Source organism: Ochotona princeps, chromosome 30 (genome assembly GCF_030435755.1).
Source record: "Ochotona princeps isolate mOchPri1 chromosome 30, mOchPri1.hap1, whole genome shotgun sequence".
Classification (NCBI taxonomy): Eukaryota; Metazoa; Chordata; class Mammalia; order Lagomorpha; family Ochotonidae; genus Ochotona; species Ochotona princeps.
The window spans coordinates 2,819,162-2,846,242 of record NC_080861.1 but is presented as its reverse complement, the minus strand read 5'-3'; the positions used below and the strand labels follow the sequence as shown (position 1 = coordinate 2,846,242).

At 40.5% G+C, this 27,081-nt stretch overlaps 1 protein-coding gene across 3 annotated transcripts in view; it reads right to left on the bottom strand.

Annotated features, from left to right (window-relative positions):
* STAG1 (STAG1 cohesin complex component) overlaps window positions 1-27,081 on the bottom strand; it is a 235,254-nt gene that overhangs the window by 24,911 nt on the left and 183,262 nt on the right. For 2 of the 3 annotated variants that reach the window (XM_004588335.4, XM_058657275.1), the window contains exons 16-23: window positions 22,239-22,356; window positions 16,134-16,237; window positions 12,849-12,941; window positions 12,668-12,757; window positions 12,317-12,520; window positions 10,715-10,785; window positions 8,885-8,972; window positions 1,418-1,498 (exon numbers count right to left, since the gene is read on the bottom strand). In XM_004588335.4, the coding sequence (XP_004588392.2) occupies window positions 1,418-1,498; window positions 8,885-8,972; window positions 10,715-10,785; window positions 12,317-12,520; window positions 12,668-12,757; window positions 12,849-12,941; window positions 16,134-16,237; window positions 22,239-22,356 (849 nt within the window). The remainder of the gene's footprint in view (window positions 1-1,417; window positions 1,499-8,884; window positions 8,973-10,714; window positions 10,786-12,316; window positions 12,521-12,667; window positions 12,758-12,848; window positions 12,942-16,133; window positions 16,238-22,238; window positions 22,357-27,081) is intronic. The other variant, XM_058657277.1, reaches the window with a different exon arrangement.

The window sequence follows — 27,081 nt, the reverse complement described above, 5'->3', positions numbered from 1 at the left end:
GACAGTAGGAAGTGCCTTTCCCCTCTGGTCTTCAACAAGCACGGGCAAGAGGGTGAAGGGAAAAAGCCGCAGAACTACTGAGACCAGCCTGTGGAATACGAAGGGACTGTCTGATTTTGCCCATCATCACCATCAGTTTCCCGAACAGCCTTTAGTAAATGGTTGCTCAGGTTTTTCAGTGCTGAGGAGCAGGGAGTATGTGTGCATTGACGCAGGACTGCCAGCCCACTAGTCAGCTCTTCACAGCTGAAATGCTTCCTGGGCAAGGAGTGTGAGACTGGTACAATGACTTCCTTCAGACACCCCCTCGACATGCCCATTACTCAGGTTATAGCAAATGCTATCGTTAAAGGTGTCCCTTTGATATAAATTCTCCACCTCCCATATAAAAGTTGAGGTGTTTGCAGCTTTAGAATTAGTTGAGCCAACCATACGGGATCCCAGCACTGGCAAGGTGAGGATTTAGTTACTGAGCCATTGTGCCGGGTCTATGTGTTTCTTTTTCTTTTGATCATTTTTGGTAATGTGAATTTGGGATGACAACCAAAGTGATTAAGATAGCTCCTGGTTGTAAACTTTCCTCACCATGCCCTTTAATTAATGACAATTTTTAAGACAGAGCGCTTTTATCCTCTAGCTCATGCAAGGAACTGGTAATTTCCAGTTTGTCCTTCTGCTGGAAGTAACTCTTCCGAATCTCAACTTCAGTAGCAACAGGTAAGCCCCTATTAGATATTCTATTTTGGAAAGAACTTTTTTTTTTTTTTTTAAAGATTTATTATTATTGGAAAGCCGGATATACAGAGAGGAGGAGAGACAGAGAGGAAGATCTTCCGTCCGATGATTCACTCCCCAAGTGAGCCGCAACGGCCGATGCTGTGCCGATCCGAAGCCGGGACCAGGAAGTTCTTCCGGGTCTCCCATGCAGGTGCAGGGTCCCAAAGTTTTGGGCCGTCCTCGACTGCTTTCCCAGGCCACAAGCAGGGAGCTGGATGGGAAGTGGAGCTGCCGGGATTAGAACTGGCACCCATATGGGATCCCGGGGCTTTCAAGGCAAGGACTTTAGCCGCTAGGCCACGCCGCTGGGCCCTGTTTTGGAAAGACCTTAAACATTATTGAACTCTAAAAGCTTTGCTTAGTTTGGGACTCCAGGGTGCCATATTACTAGAATGGAAGCTACATACTACCACCTTTCAACAACATTGCCTTTTCTGTACAATGTTCTGTTTTTGGCATACAGTGGTGCATCTGCTGTTTAACAATGTCTTGCAAAAGAAGGTAAATACATAGAAAACTGGTAAAAACAAATCATCATATGCTAAAGGTTGTAACTCACACAATTCAGTAAATTATTAAACATTAGTTAAGTAATGCTATTATTTTACTAGCAACCCCCTGCCTTTACAAACTTACTTACTTTGGAAGGAGAGCCGTCAGTAATTTTTACCAACTGCCAAAGAATGGAGTAATGGGAACACTGCAGTGCCTGTACGACTATCTGTATCAAATGAAAAAGAAAAAACAAATTTTTAGTAAAAAATGTAAATGCACAGTACCACAGAGAACAAGAGTTATAACTTTTTTACTTTAAAAAAAGTCTAATAAAATATTTGGTCATAAAGAGGAAAACCAGTCATATTAGTCTAGAAAATACATAACATATATCCAAATAATATTGTTTTAAACAAAGGTGTAGTATCATGAATAGTTAAACTTTAAGATATATTAAATTATTCTTATGCAAATTTTATAATCACCTACTTAATTTTAAACCACTTTTAACATGAAATATAGCATTGGTACTGGAAAGAACATGAAACAAGCTTTAACAAGTGTCTGTGTAACCACCGCCAAAGTGCAGAAACACGTTCCCAGTATCCCCTGCCCATGTCTGTCTGCTTTCTTCTAAGACAGCAGTCATTTTCGCCCATAATTCGTGTATTTTAACTAAGTCCACATCCTTAAAGTTTAATATATGTAGTGCTAAACATTGCATGAATGGAATCCTGAAGTATGTATTCATTCTGGCTTAAAAATTTATTTTTCTTTTGAAGGGAGAGTCATGGAGACGGAATCTTCTACCTTCTAGTTCATTTCCCAAATGGCCACAATGGCTGGAGCTGGGCCAGTGCAAAGCCAGGAGCCAGGAGCTTCTTCCAGGTCTCCCGTGAGAGTGCAGGGGCTAAGGGCTAAGGGTTAAGGGCTTGGGTCATCCTTCACTACTTTCCCAGGCTAAATAGGCAGCTGGATCAGAAGCCAACCAACCAGGACACAAATTGGCACCCACAGGGAGCACCCACCGGGAGCACAGGCGCTACAGGGAGAAACATCTGCTCAGCGATTGTGCCAGCCCAACCTTCTAACATTTATATTTTAGACTAAACATGCTACAGGTATAAGTACTGAGAACATACCACTGTTTAGTTATCATATAGATACATATATTAATTTTTTACTGAAAAGGCAGAGTTACGGAGAGAACAGAGAGAAGGAGAGACAGAGAGAAAGATCTCTCATCTACTGGTACATTCCCAAATGGCTGCAATGGCAGGAACTGATCTGATCTGAAGCCAGGAGCCAGGAGCCTCTTCTAGGTCTCCCATGTGGGTGCAGGGTCCCAAGGCTTTTGGCCATCCCCGGCTGCTATCCCAGGACATAAGCAGGGAGCTGAGCTGGAAAGAGCAGCCAGGACATGAACCAGTGCCCACATGGGATGCTGGCACTTGAGGTGCAGGTTAGGGAACTGAGCCATTGCACTGGCCCTTACTTATTGCTCTGAACTTCAGGCATGCCTGGTAATTGTTACACATCTTTTCATCCATGTCTGTGGCAGAAGCTCTGAGTGTTTAATTGCTAGGACCTCTTTACATTTTTAAAACTAAGAACACTCCAAAACCTTTGTGTGTGAGTATAAAGTCAGTATTACTATTTTAAAAATTAAAACTAAGCAATGTTTATAAAATTGCTATTTTTCAAAATGCAAAAGATAGGAATGGCATTGTGGCATAGTGGGTCAAGCTGCCCGTTGAGATGGCCACATTCCTGTATCAATGCTCCTGCTTGACTTAGGCATCTCTGCTTTCTGCTAACACCCATTAAAAGGCAGCAGACGGTGGTTCAAGTGCTTGGAAGCAGATGCAGTTTGGGATTCTGGCTCTGGCTGAGGCCAGGCCTGGCTATTGCTGGCATTTCAGAAATAACATCTGTGACTTTGCTGTGCTTTTGGGTAGATGAAGATAGACATTTAAAAAATTACAGACTAAGATTTTTACATAAATGAATTCTTTAAAAACTAATTTCTGTTTTAAAATTGTTTATCCCCCTTATCCTATAGTTTTTTTTTTTTAATGAAATTAACAGTTGAGAGGCAAACAGACACAGATTTCCCATCCACTGGCTCCTTCCTCAAATGCGTGTGAAGAGCCTGGGAAGGCCAAGGTGAAGCCGTGAGATCTGAGGCAGGTCCCACCTCCATGTCAGTGGTAGGGCGGCAGGCACCTGAGCCATCCATCATTGCTGCCTCCCACCGAAGCTAAACCACGAGGTTGCCAGGACTCAAACCCAGCTCCTGACACGGGACGGTGTCTGCCTGGGTGCCTTTCAGCCCCTGCTTCAGATGCCTGCGCCCAAGAACCACGCGTACGTAAAGGAACAAAAGCCAGAGTCACGACATCACGGTTTTGCAGATTCCATCAATGTCTCCTTTAACAAAACTGAGTTTTCCTATTTGCCTGTTCATTGTTATACAATGTATTATACGAAACACATAAAAACTATCCAACCACATACAGAGAAAAATAAGATAGTTGAATAGTTTTCACAGGTAAAAGTGTGGGTATGTTCTTTGTTCAAAGACATCAGTGCTGCACACTGACAACAGGATGGTAATGAAAACAGTGAACAGAATCTTACACGAAAACTACTTGGATTTTGCGAAGCTCCTTTGAAAACTTCTGGCGGTCCTTGTACCACACTTTGAGAACCACTAATCTAAGTGTGTGTGGGAATACACACACACACACACACACACACACACACACAACTATTAAACTAGCACACAAGACAAAATTCAGGAAATAAAATTAAAAATCCTAACTTGAAAGAGAATTCCATTTGGAAAGGTCTTTGACTACATTTATATTTGAATACATGCTATAGTCTTCTCTGCCCTTGCTAAACCAAAATGACAGATGAACATGCGCACAAGGTGAATTTGGGATCAATAAGCAGAATGCTGCAGAGACTAGTTGAGAGTTTCAGCAGCTTTATTTTTAAATTTTCAACTTTTATATCACTTAATCAAAACAATTTTTCCAATGTGCCTACTTAGCACAGAAATTAACTCATTAAAATGAAGAGAAATCAATGGTGCTGCTTTAGTTGCAACACTAGGGAGATAATGTCACAGTTTTATTAAAACATCACTTATGTTAGAATGCAGAAACAAGACTATGACACAATGTCAAGCATGAACATCATCACGGAGAAATCTCACCCGACTGAGCCAGGAGGGGTCAAGGATCACGCACCTTGACACTCACACATCTTTCCAAGAGCTCTAATTTATAACATTAAGTACACAGCGCAAGTTATTTGTGTGGAAGGAAAGGCAAAATTTAAAATAATTATCTTAAATTTCAAGTAATCTGATTATCTTCATCACAGTAAATTATATTTGATTTTCTTCCTTTTTTCTGGTGGCTTACTCTCAAAATTCTTTAAGCTGTATTTCATAAAATAACACAGCTAAAAATTGTGTAATTTTTCAAAAATTCTGATTTACTTGAGAAGCAGAAAAAAAGGCAATTGGTATTCACTGGCCCACTGCTCAAGTGGAAAATAAAGCATACATAAATAAAACAGCAAAAAACCATTGGTTGTTAAGCCTATATTTATAGCAGTACAATGCACGTAATGAAAACATGGAAACAACACACATGCCTGCTGAAACAGGAGTGGATAAAGAAACTGCGGTACATCTACCCATCGAATACTACTCAGCCACTGCAAAGAGTGACATTCTATCACAACAAGATGTTCTCAACTGGAGACCATTAAACTCAGTGAAATAAACCAATCCCAAAAGAACAAATACCATATTTTCTCTCTGATATAAAGCAAGTCATTCAGGGCTCGGCAGTGTGGCCTAGTGGCTAAGATCCTCGTCTTGATCCCATATGACCTCTGGTTCTAATCCCGGCAGCTCCACTTCCTCTCTCTCTCTCCTCCTCTCAGTATATCTGACTTTGTAATAATAAAAATAAAATAAATCTTAAAAAAAAAAAAAGCAAGTCATTCAAAATACAAAACAAGTATCTTACAGGCAAACAAGTATGTACATTTATTCTCATAAACAAATTGCATAATGGAGATTAGCATACTGGGAAATGAAGATACTTTGCTTCTCCCAATTAAAAGGAGGACTCTTAAAGTGTTAAACATACCTTGATGATGATACTAGATTTCCTCCCACTGCCTATGGTACAGTGTCATAACACACTTACGGGGTAGGGTGTTAGACTTGTGCACTATCGAAGGACTACGCTACTGGAACAACACGGAGTGGGAGAAGCATGTGTTTGTAAAAACAGAGCAGTGAAGGGGGAATCCCCATACCTACAAAACTGCATCACGGAAAATGATGATTATCAAACATCAAAAACACTGACTGCTAAAAGGTAAGAACGGGAACAAGGATTAACAGTAAGTAGGCAAAATGGAACTTCCTGGGGTGATGAAACACTGTAAAATCAGACGACAGTGACAGCTGTGCAACGCTAACTTAAAACAAAAAACCCAGGGTTCCAAGTTGCCAATGCAAGAATCCCTTACGAGAGTCCCGTCGCCTTCACCAGCGGAAGGGCTCAGGGCAGCTGCTCCAGTCTGCTTTATCAGTTACAGCAGCGATCGTGTCACTAGGCAGAAGCCATGCTCTGAGCTCGGTCCTCATCTTGCGGGACCACCGCGATACATGTGACCAGCTGCTGGCCACCACACCACTGGTAGTCGCTGTGCTGCACGTCACTACGTACATGCGCCAGAGGATGCGTTTCAAAAACTGCCAAGCTACATTCATCTTTCCTCCACTCCAGCAACTTTCTGACACACCTGAATATGTGTGGGCATAAACATGTACTTAAAGGATGAATCCTATAGGTTAACAAAAATTACCTATTGAATGAGACAATAAAATAAGGACGGAATGAATTTAACCTGTTTTACAGATGTTGCTTTCAAATCACAAAACTAGGCAAAATGAAACAAGTAACCAGCATTTTCTACCAAATTGATGGCATATCCTTCAGAGCTCAACTGCGTCAAAGGACCGCACCACTGAGAAGCAGCAACAGTGGACCCCCACGTTTGCTATTATCAGTAATAACAATTTACAAGAGGAATAAAAGAAGTCACAAGACAGAAAAGCTGACTAAATATACTGAAGTTTGTAGCAGGTGTTGGGGTAGCAGTGCTTGGAATGCTTCCCATGAGTGCATGGGTTCAAGCCCCGGCTCCAGTCCCCAGTCCAGTGTCCTGCTAAGCATTTCCTGGGAGGCAGATGAGGCCTCCTGCCACTGTGAGCTCCTGCTCTCTCAGCTCAGCCCGGCCTAACTGTTGAGGACATGTAGGGAGGGAACAAGTAGATGAAACATCTGTCTTTACCTCTGTCTCTCTCCTGCCTTTCAAATAAAACAAATCAAAATCTTAAATTTAAAAAAGAAAGCCCAAGAGTCTTAAAATGACTTTCACCTGGATTTATTATTAGTACAAAAAAGAAAAGAAATATCTGATTAACCCAGGGTCACAAAATTAGTTAGCAGTCTCTACGAAAAACTCTACAGAAACTTCAGCTGGATTTCTGTAAGTCCATACATTGGTTTAGGGAGAAATGAATCTGCAGATTCATGAACACATTTTATTTTCACTAATAAAGACCTGCTTTCATTCATTAATGAAATAGTGTCCATAACCTCATAGCTCTCAGAATATACATCGTGTGTGTATTGTGTTAGACATAATCATTTCATCTTTTTTAGTGCTACTGTAAATGACACTTAATATAAAACTTAAGTATCCAATCATCACTGGGTATGAATTTTAAAAAGCATATGCACATGATAAAATAGGCAACAGTGCAAATGGTCTATAATCCAATCAAGCCTCCTGACCACTACAGAGCTCTGTTGCATTAAAAAAGCCATTACTAAGTTTCTTATGTAGCATCCCAGAAATAAGATGTTAACTAGATATGAGCATGTATGTATGTACGTATATTATCAGGCTTTAAAAGTACATATATTGATTTCTGTTTTCATTCAACCTAATACTGCAAGTATTCTCCTATTGCAAGGTAAGTATTTTATTTGTGGCTGCACAGAATTGCATAAAATTAAACTGTCCTACAACACTTAAAACTGGATCTCATTTGATAAAGTGCTCAAAGCACTGTATCAAGAGTATCTGCCTATTAAAAAATCCTAGAGTATTTACCTATTAAAAAATCTTCAGAAGAATTTCTGATTCAAATACACTCAGTTGAGAATTACTGAACAGAGCTCTGATTTGAGACAAGGTGCAACTGAGGTCGCTAAGACCAAATAGAAAGTTTCTGTTGTGATCCACAAGGGAAAACATAAGAATTTGAGAGCAGGGCTAAGAGTATGACAAGAAACATGCAAGAGGCAGAATTCATTAAAAAAAAACAAACAACCTACGATGCTTCACAAGATTAAAGATTTTGTGATTCATGATTCTATCTGCACTTAAGCCTTCTGGGCAGATGCTGCCCTGGCACATGGACGTGCGTCTGTGTGCAGGTGTGGTGGTGAAGAATCTGAAGGCACCACGTGATTTTCATCCCAGGCAGACAACGCACAGAGGAGTCCTAAATGGACCTGAAGACAACATACCCTTAACATAGTAAGAAGCTGGTAAATGAAGTGATTTCTAAGTTCAGAAAGGGATACAAGGACAGGATAAAGCTATGCTCTATTTAAAAGCAGTGATTTCATTACAATTACACATTCAATCTGAAGAATTTGGTGATTTCTAATTGATAATCATGGATTAAGTAATAGCATCTGATCTCTGTCCACAATTTTCACTAAAACAACCCAAAAGATATTTGGCTAAAATAAGAAACACAATTAAAAAAGAAAACCAAACCTGACAATAGGCAAGTGTCACAAGAAAAACGCATAAGTGCTCTATGGTAGAGTACTTCTATCAGTAGCCAAAACTGAAAAGACAATAGAAACATTCAAAAACTTGGTTGAACAAAATACAAGGTTTTTATTATTCATGTCTTAAGAGGCCCAAAGTCAAACACACACACACACACACACACACACACACACACACACACACAGAATGGCTGAGCAAGAATGAGAGAGCAAGAGAGAGATGGATCTTCCATCCATGGGCCCACTCCCTATATGGCCACAAAAGCCAGGGCTACTCTAGGTCATAACCAGGAGTCAACAGTTCCACCAAGTCTCCTGTGTGGGTGCAGGGGCCCAAGGCTTTAGGCTGTCCTCCTCTGCCACCACAGGTCACAAGCAGGAAGCTGGATGGGAAGTGGAGCAGCCAGGACATGAACTGGCGCCCATGTGGGACCCTGGGGCACGCAAGGTGAGGATTTTTGCGACTAGGTTGTGGTGTCAAGCCTACAGTACTTTTTATCTTACGTTACTAAGATGCATTATAGCAAAAGCAGTTTCTGAATATACACACCTATCAGTAATATTCAATCATTAGGCAATAATTCTGAAAGGAGGTAGCTTCATGAAAGAATTATCACATTCAGTAAGAATTTTGATAGTGAAGTGATTTCCCCGTCAAGCTGAGCTTGCTAACTGACTCAGAAAGAGCACAAGTAAACTCTTACCTGCTCTGGCATAGCTCCATGCTCAATTCCAGTCCTCAATAATCTGTAGCAATTACCAAACAGATCCCATTTTGTGAGGTCATGAGCACTAAAATAAACAAAAATACATTAACTTCTTCTTGAGTGAAAGGAAATTAAAATGTGACATGAATTTCAGTTAAGATGATAAAATAATTTTTACAAATGGAAACGTCCATAAAGCCGACATTCATCTGTGTGTGACAGACAAGACTTGCAAAATCTACATTTTTGCAGCAATACACATATCCTTCAATCCCACTATTATGCCAACTTTCTGAAATATCATGAGACTAGGAATTCACAAAATAATAACATTTGACAGGTGGATATCCTTTCTTCTAGCTCAGATTAAAATAATTTTAAACAAATTCATAATTTAATACTAGAACTACTATAGTGTTTTCAAAGCAAGACTAGTATTCATGAAATGAAAATAAAGGAAAAACTATGGAAAATGTGGGAAGTAGTGCTGACAGGCAACGCCCACATTGCAGGTGGTATCACAAGCTGGCCCTGAGGCTGGACTCAGTGAGGGAATCAGAGTTAATGGGCACATTTTAAATTCTCATAAAGTTTAAAAACAACCTTTTAAAAATAGGCCTTTTAGACACTGGCTGTCAACTTTTTAACTTCAAGTGTCAAAAATTTCTTAAACAAAGAGCTCTGTGGCAGAGGTTTGGCCAAGCAGTTACAATGCGTGAAGGGTGCCCGGGTAGGAGTGCCTGGGTTTGACTTGCAGCTTGAGATTGCACTTTCCTACTCTGGGAACCACGGATTCCTCCCACCCAGCTCACATGGCACACAGACCCAGCTGCCACCCACCTCACGTGGCACACACAGACCCAGCTGCCACCCACCTCACGTGGCACACACCGACCCTGCTGCCACCCACCTCACGTGGCACACACAGACCCAGCTGCCACCCACCGCACGTGGCACAGACCCAGCTGCCACCCACCGCACGTGGCACACACAGACCCAGCTGCCACCCAGCTCACATGGCACACACAGACCCTGCTGCCACCCACCGCACGGGCACACACAGACCTAACTTCTTGCTTGGGGCCGGACCAGAGCCACTGCAGGCTTCTGGGGAGTGGACCAGGGGGCAGGAGGGCATCTCTCATGTGCAATAGCTCTGGTTGTCCCTCAAACAAATTTTTGAAAAGTCAACAAGGGGCTTGTTGCCTCCACAGAATTCAGAGTTACGATTTGAAACCAACCCACACATTGATCTGAATCTAGTTTCCTTATTCAAATTCAAATCCAACACTTATGTTTAAAGAGTAAGCACACACCATCAACTAACTGAATAACAACAATTCAGAGAGAGATCACAGACAGAATTCTCATGGATTTCCCTCCAAATCTTCCTTCACGTTTATCTCACAACACAAATGCTACATATTTATCATCTAGAACGTGCTGGTTTGGAACAATTATTGCTCAACTGTTCAGACCAGCTACTAACATACACACGTTCTCAAGCTGCTTCTTGTGGTGAGACTGCTTTAAACTTCCTGTTAACAATGGCCAAGAATACAGTGAGTTATGAGCTACAGAGTCACTGAACTTCCCAATTAAACCTTCACACCTTCTGACCAACATACTCCCACCTTGTTTCTTACTTGCCACTATTTCTAAAAGCCATAAAATGATAAATACTCATGGATAATTTGATTGACAAACAAAACACAATTTAATGGAAAATATGAATGAAGAAAAGCAGCATTACTCTCCTTTGTTTTATGAATGTCATAGACAGTCACTTTGTAAGGCTGATTAGCTTATGCTAAATAAATAACATACTTGTGAAAAGAAGTTAACCGCTTTAAAGTGGAAAGCACATTGTAAATATCATCATCATCAGCTTCTTCTCCCTGTAAATAAAGATAACCACATTACCGTAACGGTGCTTAGTCACGCTAAAGTTCATTAATATTTCTTGCAAAATGGAATATTTATTGCATAAACAGTATTCACTTTAAACAAGAAAATGTAAATAGGCAAAAACACAGAATGCCTCCATCACTAAACCCTAAAATATCAATTATCCCCACAGATATAACCACTTTTGTACTTTAAGTAACACTGTAATGCAATCTCATACGCTTTTCTGAATTATACGGTAAAGTCCCTAAAACCAATTGCAGACTTAAAAATATAGACTTGAAAGATTCTTATATCATCTGAAAGATTTTACTGATTACAAGTTACTTCCTTAACTTAAAAATCAATAAAGGGCCTGGTACGATAGCCCAGCAGCTGAAGTTCTCGCCTTGAAGGAGCCAGGATTCCATATGGGCGCAGGTTCTAATCCCAGCAGCCCCACTTCCCATTGAGCCCCCTGCTTGTGGCCTGGGAAAACAGTTGTGGACAGCCCAAGGTCTTGGGTTCCTGTGCCTGCGTGCGAGACCCAGAGGCGGCTCCGGGCTTCTGGCTTCAGATAGGTGCAGCTCCGGCCATTGTGGCCGCTTCGGGAGTAAACCAGTGGACGGAAGATCTTCCTCTCTTATATCTGACTTTGCAATGAATATGAATCTTAAAAAAAAATCACTAGAAATGAAGATCAGCACCATGGCGTAGTTGGCCTAGTATCCAGCAGTGGCTCTAAAACCCCATAGGGGCACTGGTCTGAGTCCTGGTCGCTCCACTTCTGATCCAGCTCTTTCTGTGTGGCTTAGGAAAGCAGCAGAGCACGGCCCAAGCCCTTGGGTCACCTAACCCACGTGGCAGACCCAGAGGAAGCCCCAGCTCTGGACTGGCCAGCTCCAGCGACTGCAGCCATCCGGAGACAGGACAATCTCTGCCTCTCCTTCTATATTTGTAACTGCTGTTCAACTAAAAAAAAATCTCTTTAAAAAAAATCACAAAAAATTATAAGCAATGGTTAAAACAATGAAAAGCTCTATTAACAGCAAAATATATCTTAAAAAATTAGTTCCATAGAGTAATGACAGAATGCCGTGAGCCTCTGCCCTAGGAGCGCCTGAGGGACTGTGGCGGCGTCCAGCCCCTCACGTGGAGCAGTGTGGCCATAGCAGCGACTGCACCAACACGCAGCAGCGCAGCTGCTTCTGGGTAATATTACTGGCAAGCAGGCCATTCCTCAGAAACCCACTTCATTTTGACTTCCTGTTCATGGGCATATTTTAAGATTTGGAAATATTAAAATGCAAATTAGGGTCCAGGAACAGGAAATAATGAGTTAAGAAAAAGCAGGCTTGGAAAAACAAAAACCCAAAAACACTTTCCACCAAATTTTTAAAGTAAAGCATAACTTATCGAATATGCAACTACAATAATACTGTTAACTTTTGAAAGGCACAGAGAATTCCATTACATTAAAATCAGAACCATTTACACAGTAAGCGATCTTGAATAATCGTTAGTTGATAGCACGGTACAGACCTCCTGCAACAGGTCTTCCACAGAATGATTGAATCGATCCACAAACTCGTCAATCAGCTGGCTCCGAGCGATGTCAACTCTGTTCTGGATGGTGTACTCCTCACTGCACAAGATGCTATACGTTTTACTGCAGGCTTCTAGAACATCTGATTCTACGTGTTTCTCCACAACAAATTTAATCTGTTTTAATAAAGCATCCAGATGCTGATGAGGAAAAACAAAAGAAAAATTGTGATATTTGGAGTTTAAATAAAAGTAAGGATCTATCGAATAAGAAAGAGATACAACGACAATAAAGAAGCCAGTTAATAACATTTGGAACAGCAGAATTTTGATTTCACATTGTCTTACCTTTTCCATTCTGCCTGTGCTATAGATCTCCAGATCAAAATACTGTGGGATTTGTAGTAAGTTTGCCACCTTCTCTGCATCTGCAGAATACTAGGAGGTAAGCAGAGAACAGAGCAGTTGGCTACTGCAGTGGGCAAGCCACGCGCGGCCCAGCTCTCCTACAGCAGCCAGGGGACTCTACCTTCGACAGAAGCATGGGTAGCGTGATGATAAAATGTTCAGTCAATTTGTTTCTATCATCAATTTGAGTTTTCCTTTCCTTGGCAGTTAGCACCTAGAAGTACATGACAACAGACAAATAAGAGGGCCATGTGCAAATTATCAATTTCAAATATGACAAAGAATAAGGAAGCCCTGGCAGACAATGTAATGGACAACTTTATTAGAAACCTAAAACGAATCAACCAAACTACTTGGTTATGTTAAGCCAAAGTACAAGCCTTTTAGAAAACCATAATCTGACTATAAAAATATTGGAATGAATAAACACAATTTTTCTAAAGCTTTAATCTCATCGTGCTGTGATGTCTCCTCTGATGAACACACGCACACTGCTTAAAGCACCTTCCGAGGCTGACTGACTGTAAGCTCACTCACAAACCTGCTCAGCAGCGATCGTGAGACAACAGCCCTGTCACGGCCCAACTGCCAGCTAACACGGCCCGCTGCTTCAGCCTGAACCCAGCCACAAGGGATTTCAAATATGACACGTGGAAATGCAGGTTTCCTTCAAGCTATCATCTCTGTAATATATCATGCATTGTTATTTTGAAAGGATTTACAGTAATGAGTGAAGAATTTTATAGAAAAGAAACATTCCAAGAAAAAGTCTCACATTATTAATGTGAACTTCATTGCTGCAGTGTATGTAGAATAAAGTGCCTTTTACCTGACTAGTGCTCAACCTTTCAAATAATTACTTTGAAAGACTGAGCAAAACCACAGTGCTGGTTCACACTCTGGGCTGGGCCAGGGGAAAGCCAGAGTCTCATTCAGGTCTCCTATGTGGGTGGCAGGAGACTAGGTACTTGATCATCTTCTGTTAACTTTTTTTTTAAAGACTTATTTATCTATATTGGAAAGGTGGATATACAGAGGAGGAGAGACAGAGAGGAAGATCTTCCATACGATGGCTCACTCCCAAGTGACTGCAACAGCTGGAGCTGAGCCAATCTGAAGCCAGGAGCCTGGAGCCTCTTCCAGGTCTCCCACATTGGTGCAGGGTCCCAAGGTTTTGGGCTGTCCTCAACTGCCATCCCAGGCCACAAGCAGGGAGCTGGATGGGAAGCGGGGCCTCCGGGATTAGAACCAGTGCCCATATGGGATCCCGGTGCGTTCAAGGCGAGGACTTTAACCACTATGCTATTGCGCTGGGCCCATGTTAACTTTTCTAAAAACATTAGTAGGTAGCTAGAGCGGAAGTGAAGTAGTTGGGCTCAAAGTGGCACCCCTAAGGGAAGCTGGACATGCTGGCTTTACCCACTGTTCCAAAGTGCTGGCTCTGGCCATTATTTTATTTTAAAGACTTAGTTTAATTTCATTACAAAGTCAGATATACAGAGTAGGAGAGACAGAGAGAGGAAGACTTTGCGTCCAATGATTCACTCCCCAAGTGGCAGCAATGGCCGGAACTGAGTTGAAGCGAAGCTAGGAGCCTCCTCTGGGTCTCCCATGCGGGGGCAGGCTCACAGGGTCTTGGGCCATTCTCCTCTGCTTTCCCAGGCCACAAGCAGGAAGGTGGATGGGAAGTGGGACTGCTGGGACATGAACTGGAGCCCACATGGGATTCCAGTGTGTGCAAGGCAAGGACTTCCACCACTAGGCTACTGTGCCGGCCCGACCCTGGCCATTATTACTTCAAGTGTATTTCTTGTCGTATCCTTTTCCGGACTTCCACTGTAGATATTCTGCTGCAATCAATGTTCTGCAAATTTCCTAAGCTCTGTTAATTTTTCTTCAATCTTCCACCCCTCTCTTTTATCTAGAATAGATAATTCTTACTTATCTGTTAATATTTAATTTACTGTTTCTTCCGTATTCTCAAATCTTCCATTTAGCCACTAGTTGGTGAATTTAAAATTTTGGCATTGACTTTTGAGCTCGATTCTTCCTTCTGTTTTTGCATTTGTTAGACTTTTTAAAAAAATATATTTATTTTTATTGGAAAGTCAGATTTACACAGAGACAAAAGGCAAAAATCTTCTGTCTTGTGGTTTACTCCCCAAATGGTCACAACAGCTGAAGCTGAACTGATCTGAAGCCAAGAGCCAGGAGCTTCTTCCAGATCTGCCATGCGGGTACAGGGTCCCAAGGCTCTGGATCATCCTCTACTGCCTTCCCAGAACAGAAGCAGGGAGCTGGATGCAAAGAGGAACAGCCACAACCCAAGCCAGCATTTATACGCTGGGATTCAGTCTACTGGACCATCGTGCCGGTCCCATCTGTGTAGTGTGTTCTCTCTGCTGTGTGAATTCATATCCTTAGCTCTGTTTTGAGCCTTTCTTTCTGTCCGTCTCCACTGTGCTGCATGGATGTCAGAGCCATGACTTGGGGAGTAAATCTCCCTGCTGAGAAACGATCTGTTGTGGATAGAGAACCTATTCAGTCACATTGGACTTACATGGAACTTGACTTACTTCTAGGTTTCCCAGTCAGCAAGGGATAAGTGGAGAACTACACTAACCCATGTATGGCTCTCATTTGTAGGACATTTTAATCACATTTTGGGCTTCTCACCACTCACTCCTACCAACATGGACGACAATTTCAGATGATAAAAATGCTGAGACTTCAGTATTTCCATCAAGTTTGCAGTCAATAATTAAACCTGTGTGCTTTTAGAGCTTAATCATTTAACACCTTCTAACATCAAAGCTGCTGAGTTTGCAGACAATGCCACTGGTAAAAATACAGATCTGAAGGTCCAAACTGGTGTGTACATATTGTAACTCCGGGTAGGAAGGTCACCCCCAGTTCCATTTTTTGAGGAACCATCCAGGAGCTTCCTTTGACTCTCTGATGGTAGGTAGAAGTCCATCCTTTGCAAGCTTATACTTCTTAGACATGATCTAACTTTCTTCATTATTCTGGATATTTTAATTTTAACTCATCTTTAATAGAAACAACACCTGTATTACCACTCTCACCACAGAAAAGGAAGTTAATACAGATAAAGAATTCACTGATTTAAAGATACTGTAGCTGGTAAATAGAAGTTTGGAAAATTGCAGTATGCTTCTATTATCTGTTCACTTGAAATAGATATAAATGCAAAATTGTTTAAAGTATTAGGTAAGTACCAAGATAGAACAAAGTACAGGTACTGGTAACATGCAGAAAAGAATATATCTCATTTGCAAAAGTGTCATGGATTTTGAGACACAAATATCCGTGAAATGCAAATATATTTAGGACATCTCATTATATTAAGAGTCTCCTATGCACATTTTTCATTAGTACAACTTACTCTCTTGCCGGTACCCCTTCCCACTGGAGGATGTGCCTCAGCAGCTTGACGAATTGTACAAACCATTAGCTCTATAAGAGCACTCTCTTGGCGATCAGACATTGCTAAGGCGAAACAAAATACATAAATGTGTGTAAACAATTTTATAATAACCAGTCACTAAAAAGGAACAAATTACAAAAAACCCCTCCAAACATTACTGATTATTCCAGGACTCTAGTTAACTTTTGTATATAGTGGCTTTTCTTCGTCCCTTTAAAAAGAAGTAAAGCAAGTAAAACAAAGGCACATAAATTAAAGCAGCCACGTAAACCTGGGCTTCCCCCACGCTACTCTGCTAAGCTGGCGGTGCACATGTTTTTACTTCCTTTGACACCATTTATTTCAGAGCTCTTCACTGCCTTTTTCTTTGTGCTTCTTATTGAAAAAGATCATGCCACACTGTTTCAAAATTAAGACTTTTATTATCTTCGAAGACAATATATACATACAAAGATCTTAAATATTATAAATTATTATTCAATTTATATGCCACAATACAGTCAATATTCTTCTATTTATGATCAAATTGCTTCCAGATTTTTGACACCATGAAAAATGCCACAATAAACACCATTAACGTGTATACATTAATGAAATTAACTTGTTTATTTCTATAGAATAAATCTATGAGAGGGTAAGGGCCGCAGTTATGGTATCAGCAAATTAAGCCTTCGCTCATGAGGCCAGCAGCTTCTCTACTTCCGACCCAAGCCCTGGATAATACACCGAGCAAGCAGTGGAAGACGGTGCAGGTGCTTGTGTCTCTGCATGCACGCAGAGCACCAGAAACTTGGGCTTCTGGCTTTAACTTGGTCCAGCTCTGGCCGTAGTGGTCATTCAGGGAGTGAATCAGCAAGCAGATTCTTCTACCTTTCAGATAAACGAAAACTAAACTCTAAAAGGGATGGTAATAGACCAAAGAGCAAACTGGCAAAATACTGACACTAACAATCCATGATTATTTATTGCAACTTTTTCTGCAAATGATAATAAGAACTTGTTCTCCATGTCCCTACTGGCACTGTTACGACATAAACCCCTTAATTTTTTTTTGCCATTCCACAGCTGAAAAAAAAAACTTATTAAATTAGTGGCTATTTTATTTTGCCTTTTCTATTAAATCAACGAAGTGACATGTATTTTGCTTTTCTCCTTCCAAGATTTTTCTGTTTATTCTTTGCCTATTTTTCTACTGTTGCTCATTTTTCTTGTCCTTTAAGAAATTTATTATATTAGGGGCAGGGACTCTGCCTTTCCAAAGATCCAAGTATTTTCTCCCAGATTATCTTTTGTTGTCAAGACTTTCCACGATATCTTCTGTCAGACAAAAATAGTTTTAAAAAAGTCGTATCTATCTCCTTTGGTTTAAAGCCTTGTTTAAAAAAACTGCCTTTAAAGATCTGTACTAGAAATTAAAGAAACACATCCTTTGTTTTCTTCTTCTACGGTTCTCCTCCCCTTTGTCTCCTTGTCCCTCTTACTCACTCTTCAACCTTTAACCTTTAACCTGTCTGGGGCCAGCACAGTGGTGTAGTAGGTTAATTCTCCGCCGGCAAGCACATCTTATAGGGAGACCTGTTCATGTCTGAGCTGCTCCACTTCTGATGCAGTTGTCTGCCCATGGCCAGGAAAAGGAGCAGAGGACGGCTCAAGGTCTCGGGCCCCTATCCCCATGTGGGAGACCCAGAAGAAACTCCTGGCTATTAGCTTTAGTTCTGCTCATCTCTGGCTCACATGGTCATTCGGGGAGTGAACCAGTGGATTAAAGATCACTCTGTATTTCCTCATCTAACTGTAAAAAAAAAATTACCTTTTAAACAAAAATAAACAGAGCCTGGCACAGTAGCGTCGTGGCTAAAGTCTTCATCTTGCACTCTCTGGGATCCCCTATGGGTGCCACTTCTAATCCTTGCGGCTCCACTTCCCATCCAGTTCCCTGCTTGTGGCCTGGGAAAGCAGAGGAGGATGAACCAAAGCCTTGGGACCCTGCCATTGTAGCCAGCTGCGAAGTGAACTGGCGGATAGAAGATCTTCCTCTCTGTATCTCCTTCTCTCTGTATATCTGCTCTCCAATAAAAATAAATAAATGGTAAAATGAATAAATAAATGATAAATAAATCTTAAAAATGTTAATATGTCTGGCCTTTATTTATGCCAATTAGTAGTATGTACAGGCCTAATTATTCCTACCATATTCACAATTATACCTCCAATCAGTATTAAATAAACCAGACTTTCCTGTTGAATTAGTCATTCAAAAGTTTTAGCTTTTCATATTCAATCTCCTACACTTGGATCTGAACTATTTCTGAATTCTTTATTTTCACTCACTGGATATTTTAGTCATTTTAATTATTTTAAAATAGACAAAAGCAATGAAAAGCTAAACAAAGACATTATGCTATGCTGTACTTTACTGTGTGCCCAAATTAATTCTGTACAATGTGTTATATACATCTTAATTCAGTCATTTTAACTGTCTTAGGGAAAACATGAACTACCACTTACCTTGGAAAAAACCCACACAATCTAACACTTAACAATATCAAAAAGCTTTTCACTAGTGACAACCAAATCTGTATAACTACAGGATTCCTAACTTTTCACGTGTGGCTGGAAATAAAGGAATGTACATCTTATCAAAGAGCTAAATGCACTTTCCCGTGTTCAGGAACAAGACCTAGCCCTCACTTTGTGATGAGACACCCAAGTCTCCCCCACATAGCAGTCCTGAAGTAGAACCCAAACTTAAGAGTGTTCAAAGTCACCAATGCTGGAATTAACTCTTACTGGAAATATTCATTTAAAAGTGATCCTGAATGTGATCAAGTAGCATCAAAAGCAGGAGGAATTTAATTGAAATCCCTTTTGGAATATGATAGAAAAAAAATCACATCCCGAAACAGAAAGCAAAGCAAATGTAACCCTCTGCACCACAGAGAGAGACGGGCACCAGCACCGGGCAGACACAGCAATCTAGCTTTTGAAACAACATACCTTTCTTCTTTGGGGAAGTTTCTCCGCACATCATAACCATTTCCTCAGTATTAATTTTTCCATTTTGCCCTGAACTCTGAGTTTCTACTGCCACTGAGCATCAACATTTTAAAATCACCAATGACTAAAAATCATGGAATGGTATTTATTTAATCCCTAAGTCAGATTTACAGAGAGAAGGAGAAACAGATCTTGCATCCGCTGGTTCACTCCTCAGGTGGCTGCAGCAGTGGTGCTGAGCCAATCTGAAGGCAGGTACCAGGAGGCTTTGGGCCATCCTCTACTGCTTTCCCAGGCAAAAAGGGGCTGGATGGGAACTGGGGAAGCTGGGACACAAACTGGTACCCATTCAAGATGAGGATTTAGTCACTAAACTACTGTGCCAGGCCGGTGTTCTTCCTTCTTTATAAGCCACATTTCTTTTTTCTTAAAGGAATTCTCTTCCATTAAAAAGATATCCTTGTATGATTACTGTCATTTCCCATAGAAATCACTGCTATAATCATATAAATATACCTCTACCTGATGAAACCATACTTTAAAGGCATTCTTCACAAAATATGAATTGGATATTACCCCTCTGGTAAAAATCCCAGTGGTAAGCTACTGTCTTATATCATCTGCCCTCCTCCAGCCTCTCATCTTGTACCGTTAGTTCACTATGTTTCAGCTAGTGCAGATGCTAGGGCATGACTGATGCATGAGACACCATGCCCCTGAACACTTCCTATGGCTCACCATTATCCTTAGCTTCTTCCTGCTCAGTGGCCTTAGAAGCTCTGCTTTCAGGAGTCACCTGAAACAAGAATCTATGCTCCACATGCACAGTGAGCTACTTGGTCCAATACTGTTTCTACAGCATTTAACATAATATTTAGACTTACAAGGTCATCAACATACCTTACAATTCTTTATTTTCTCATTTGACAAGTGACAAAGGAATATCTAGATATTTCACCTGGGTCTCCAACACTGGTGGCATGAGGCCATATAATAGGGCATCTACCACTGCCTTTCAAGGCACATTAGTAGCTGGGACTTGAACTGACACACTGACAAAGGAGACTGGGGTCCAAAGAAGTGGTGTAACCTCAGTGCGGCACAACACTGGCCAGTACTGAATTTTTTTCTTTCTAGATATTTATTTATTTGGGAGGCAGAATGAGAAAGAGTGAGAAAGAGACAAAATGAATCTTCCATTTATCAGTTCACTTCCTAAATGATAACAATTGCTGAAAGTGGACTAGGGTGCTGACAGAAGCTCCTTTTAGGTCTCACTCTGAATGCAGAAGCTCAAGCCCTTGGGCCAACTTCCTCTGTTAGCAGGTGCATTAAAAGGGAGTTGGATTCAAAGTCAAAAAGCAAGGAATCAAACTCCAGCCACAGCAGATGTTGGCAAAACAGGAGCAGCTGAGCCTGCTGGCAATGACCCAGGTCTCACCAAATTTTAAGATGATGAACCGGTAACTATTTTTGCTTTGAATAATTTATTCACATTTACTTTACGCATCAGCTGAATTACAGAATTTTAGCATCAGAAATTGCCAAAGAAAACTATTTATTTACAGTTGCTCCGTTTATATTGAAGAAACTGAGACCCAGAGAAGTTTCAACTTGGCTGTACTGATCTAATGGCACAGCTATAAACAAAAACTCAGGCCACATAAAACTTAATCCAGTAATAAAATTATTCTGAGAATGCACACACCCAAACAGACACAAAATAGTTCCTGAAAAACACTGTAAGATAGTTAAGGTATTGTGATCTAAGTTGATTTTGGGAGTATTTAACAAAGTATATTTTCTCAAATTTTAGTCCTACATCTACAAGTGTTTAACTTGACTTTTCTTCATTAGAATTTTATAATACTTCATCTACGTAAAGCATAGTTTAATTTCTAGTTAGTTTTAAAATAAGTTAGTGGCAACATTTTCAGAGATTTTAATGTTCCCATCTCATCATTTTGCTAGCCAAAACCACATCCAACCAGCTCCAATCTCCACAGTCGAGGTCAAGGAAACCCAATGTCAACTGAATTTAAACCACAGATCACCTCATAGAATATAAACTATGTACATATTACGAGTAAATGCACTGAAATTACCTTGTTGATTCAAAGTTTGCCATTTATTGGCTTACATAAGATTTACATAACAATAAAAAAGCTAACAATAAGAAAGGATACCTCTTTGGGGAGTCTTCTGCCACCCTTCTAGGAAATAACCCTACAGAGCATAAGATACACACACACACACGCGCGCACGACCTGGAAATCAGAAATAGTAAGTTCAAACCATCTTTAGTAATTTACTAATTTGGTGCCATAAACAAGAGAAGAAAAATGATGGAATACAACCCTTTGCTCACATATTGATCAGGTGGCAGTGCATAGAAGAAGAACTGATTTAGTCAGGAAATCATAAGATAATGAGATTAATTAGAACTCATGGGGTTGCTGAACTTAGAGCCACTCTGAGTAAATAAAGAGCAAAAAATCCAAAATGTACTTTTATAATACTACGGTCACAAAGTGAAACGAACCCAGAGTGCAGCTGGTGCTTAATCTAGTAAGTAGGGGAAGCAGAGGGCCTCTCAGCTCAGCAGCAGGAAGGGCCCTCTCCTCCTCACTAACTTACTTAGAGGCAGAGTGACAGAGGGAAAGAAAGAACAACAGATCTTCAATCAGCTGATTTATTCTCTAACTGACTGCAACAAAGGCTTGGTCAGGCCAAGGCCAACAGCTGGGAATTCTAACTAGGTCTCCCATGTGGGCGCATGGGAACAGGGACACGGGCAATCTCCACTGCTTTCTCAGAGAAAGCAGCAGGAAGCTGGACTGCAGCTCAGCAGAAATCAGAAAGGATGCCCAGATACAGGAGTCAGCATTATAAGTGTGGCTTAACCTGCCAATGTGGTTTCTATCTTGGCTTCTTGGCTTATTACAAGAAAGTATTCTTTTGACAAAAACACAAATTGCATACTTGGCATTTATTCATTTCCAAGCGATATATATTATGGCACATTAACACTGGAAACAATATATTAAACACACAGAAATACTGTACCTTCCTCTCCTTGCACGGGTTCTTCTAACAGCAACTCCGTCATACACTCCCAGTCTTTGAGCAGTTCTTGAGAGCTCTCCCACAAGCTGTCCACCAAGTAGGCCGCATGCTCATGTAACTAAAATTAACAAGTCAAGTGTGACTAAATGGCATTTAAGAAATAAACTTGAAATATTTTCAGTTAATGAACCATTTTCTTTATAGCTGAAAATGGCGTGGTCTCGATGGCTTGAAGAACCATTTAGAATTTAATGTGTATTTATAGTCCATTGTTAATAATGTAGATACAGTATGTAAAAATTATTTTAAAAAACATTTACAGTAGTAACACTAGGGATTTCCCAGTTCAACACCATTTGCAGGTGTGAAAACAACCAAAAAATTGCTAGTTAGCAAAATTTCTGAAATTATAAGCTCCATGTAAGTCACTTATCACTACTCACAGTTGTCTGGCTGTTACTATTCTTTTGCTTTTCTTGTCAAGAAAATGAGTCACTACTCTTTTTTAAAAGTTTATTTATTTATTTGAAAGTCAGAGTTACAGGGAGGGAAAGATAGAGATAAGTCTTCCACCTGCTGGTTTGCTGCCCAGGTGGTTGTAGCAGCTAGGGCTGGGCCAGCTTTTGAAACCAGCAGCTTCATTTAGGTCTCCCACAAAGGTGGTAGGGACCCAAAACCCTGGGCCATCTTCTGTTGCTTTCTAAGGCTATTAGAAAGAAGCTAGACCACAAGTGGGGCAGACAGTCCATGAGCTGGCACCCACACGGCGCTGGTGGAACAGCCGGCAGCTTAGCCAGCTATGCTACCCTTCCTTTCTTACTTCACAAGCTTTTCCTTCCTTTAGGGTCAGAAGCATGAATAAATCCACCTTCCCTCTTTCCCATACTTATTTCCATTTGATTCAATGCATTCCTGTGCCATTCTAATTTGCTTAATTAATTTGAGACACCGCTGTCTCTGAAAGTCTGCATCAGCAAGAATTTGGAGTCAGGAACTAGAACAAGTAATCACAGCCAGGCATTCGAATGTGGGATATTTGCATCATGATTGCTAGGTCAAATTCCCACCTTTATCCAGATTTTCAGATGGTCATGACTCTTGAACATACTGTTTGGAATCCATGCTCTCACAGTAAACAAACATTTATTGTCAGACACTTCACATTAAATTCTCCATCACTTGGGCCCGGCGGCATGGCCTAGCAGCTTAAGTCCTCGCCTTTAACGCCCCGGGATCCCATATGGGCGCCGGTTCTAGTCCCGGCAGCTCCACTTCCCATCCAGCTCCCTGCTTGTGGCCTGGGAAAGCAGTTGAGGACGGCCCAAAGCTTTGGGACCCTGCACCCGCGTGGGAGACCTGGAAGAGGTTCCAGGTTCCCGGCATCGCGCACCGGCCCGTTGCGGCTCACTTGGGGAGTGAATCATCGGACGGAGAATCTTCCTCTCTGTCTCTCCTCCTCTGTGTATATCTGGCTGTAATAAAAAAAATGAATAAACCTTTAAAAAAAAAATTCTCCATCACTTGCCAATTAAACCTTGGAGAAGAACCTATAGGTAGGTAGCTTTTATCCTTCTAGGACTCGGAAGCATTTCTCGAAGCTTTTATTAAAACAAAGTAATCTTATTTTCCTGGCGACTTCATTATACCTTTTTATTTATGATTTACCTTTATTGGGTTCAAAGTAATTCCTAAATATCTCTTTAGAGATTTATTTATTCTTATTTGAAACGGAGACTTTAAAGACAGGAGGAGAGACAGATCTTTCATTAGCTGGTTTACAACCCAAATAGCTGCAAAGGCTGGAGCTGAGTCCATCTGAATCCAGGAGCCAGGAACTGCTTTTCAGATCTCCAACGTGGGTAGAAAAGGACCTGAGCCATTCTCCACTGCTTTCCCAGACCATGCGCAGAGAACTGGCTTGAAAATGGAGTAGCCAGGACTTGAGCCTGCACCCTCTGCGATGCTGGTGTTGCAGGCAGAGCAGCATAATGTCACTATAGCCCTACTCCTAAATATTTTATTTTTCATTTTCCCTGCCTTCCAATGTTTCTGCAGACACTTTAAATAAACAAAGGAGTTCACAAATCAATGGTGTTTTAAACTGACATCTTTAAAGAAAAAATTACCTCATGCAAATCTTCTCAAGAAATTAAGATTCCTAAACACATTCACATCAAGTCTTCACTCCTACTGAAATATAGCTAGTCAGTGGTGATTGCTGAAGAACATTTTTAAGAAAAAAAGTGAGCAAAAATCATAAGTTATCAATCATGGTATACAGCTGAACATTTTGAGGAAATTTGATAAACCAGTATGTCAATTTTCTGCGTTAAATAAGTATCATGATTCCTCTTCTCTCCATATTACTACGAGCAAAATGATTTTAATTCCACACTGACCAGCAACATTCTGGATGATTGTTTCTGCTTCAGATTAATGGTTTCGATGTCTTCTGAAAAGCATCATAGTTTGTACAATAAATTATGGTGAAATTTGGACTGATTACATTCAAGTACCAATACGTTGCTATTTAGCAAGCATCTAAAATACAAGGTATTTTGCTGCTTTAAATCAATGACTATCATAAAGATTGTGATAACCTAAAAACACTTGACAGAAAAATATAAACTGGTAACTATTTTACATAAATTTAGTAATTTCCATTATTTTATTTGAACTATTAATCTCCTTCAACTTAACATCTTATAATTATATTAATACTTTACTATTCCAAATTTCAGTAACACAACGATGAAATTAATCCCAGTTAGTGGTCTATCAACTCATTTGTAACAAACTCATTTTAAATTTGGTACCTAAAGAGTTTTTTAAATTTAACATTTCATGCATTAGTAAAATTTCACTCAATAACTTGTGTTACAATCAAACGAAGGAGAGGTCAGGTAAAGATACAATCAGAACTTCACCGCACTGTAAGAGTACGATTCCACAGGATGGTGTTGTGGTGCAGGGGTTAAGCCACACCCTGCAATGCCAGCATTCCAAATGCCCCCTGCTTCGAACACGGAAGACCTCAACAGAGTTCTAGGCTCCTGGTTTCAGCCTGTGCAGCCCGCTGTGGCCACCGAGGGAGTGAGCCCAGGGTGGAAGACAGCTGACTCTCCTTTACCCTCCGTTAACTCTGCCTCTCCCTGACAGGGTATCATTCAAAGAAATACATTCATCATTTAAAATAAAATCAATCTGGGTGGTGGCATGGTAGGCCAGCATCACACAAGGGCACCAGTTCTTGTCCTGGCTGCTCCACTTCTGATTCAGCTTCCACTCACGGACTGGGAAAGCAGTACAGGATGGCCAAGTCCTTGGGGCCCTGCGCTCACAGGGAAGACCAGAGGAAACTCCAAACTCCTGGTCTCAGGTCAGCCCAGCTCTGGTCACGTGGCCATCTGGTGAGTGAACCAGTCTGTGGAAGATCTCTCTCTCCTCCCTATAAATCTTTCTTTCAAATAAAAATAAATAAATCTTACAAAAATCAATATGACTTCAATTCGCATTCAGCTCCATGTGTATACACATGTAACAGCTAAAGATTTTGTGGATAATTATAAAACACTTGAAATATTATTCCTCCATAAAAGAATGAAATCCTGTCATTAGCAACTATACCAATGGAACTACAGTGTATAATGTTAAATGAAATAACCCAGAGAAAGAACTGTATGAACTTGTTCATATGTAGAATTTTTAAAAGTTGGTATGTGTAAGTTGAAAGCACAATGGTAGTGACCAGAAATTGGGGCAAACAGTAAGCGTGAATGGAACAAGTTGATGAATGGGTATGAATCACAGCACACAGGAGAAAAGACATAGGCTACTGCACAGCAGACTGACTACAGATAACAATGCACGCTTTTCTTAGAAAAGCTGTGAGAATTTTGACTACTTCTACTACAAAGAGACAATAAATGAGATAATAGATTTAAACTTTACACAATGTATATAAGCTTTAAAACATTTTTATGGTACTCTGTAAACACAATTTTCATGAACCAGTTAGAAATAACAACAAGCTCTTTCAGGGTGGGAAGAAAAGATTTTCAAAAAGGATGTTTTCGGTGAAGCAGTGCACAGCATAAAGACCAGTATAACCACCACTATGAATCAACATGAAACTCTTAACATATGATTTGTAGTTGCTTTTGGTGCTAATAAGAATGTCATAACAGAATCAAATATATCTTACACTAGCAATAACACAGGGATACAGTAGTAATATCTCAGAATACTAAATATATAGAGTATTGCTTTAAACTAAAATCCACGTAAAATTAAGGTCATATATCTTAACAAAGTCCATCAACTTTCAGAAATAAAAAAATCTCATTTAATTAACGAAAAAAAGATTCAACTAGTCAAGATCATATTTCCTAAATTTTTAACAGTATATAATATTTGCATATTTCATCCCTAAAACATCTGAAACTGCTCTGCCATTAGAGTCATCTTTGACATGAGACTTCTTTTCACACAACAGTTGAATAGGTTTAGGCCAGGCAGACGACAAGACCCTGATACTCCAGCTGGACTTTCACTAAGCGAAAGGTACCTGAGTTCTTCAGCTATCTTCTGCTGCCTCCCAGGATCTGCTTTAGTTGGAAGCTGGCTGGATCAGACCTAGGCACTGCTGTAAGGGATGGGCTGCCCCAAGCAGTGATAACTGCTGAACCAAATGTTCCCTGCATTCTGATACATACCATTCCTCCCAAGCCTAGAGGACACTTATAATAATTTGAATGGCCTACCCTCAGTATGATAGTTATTTGATATTTAGGGTTTTATTCTTTTAAATTCACATACTGTATTTCATTGTGTAATATAGCCA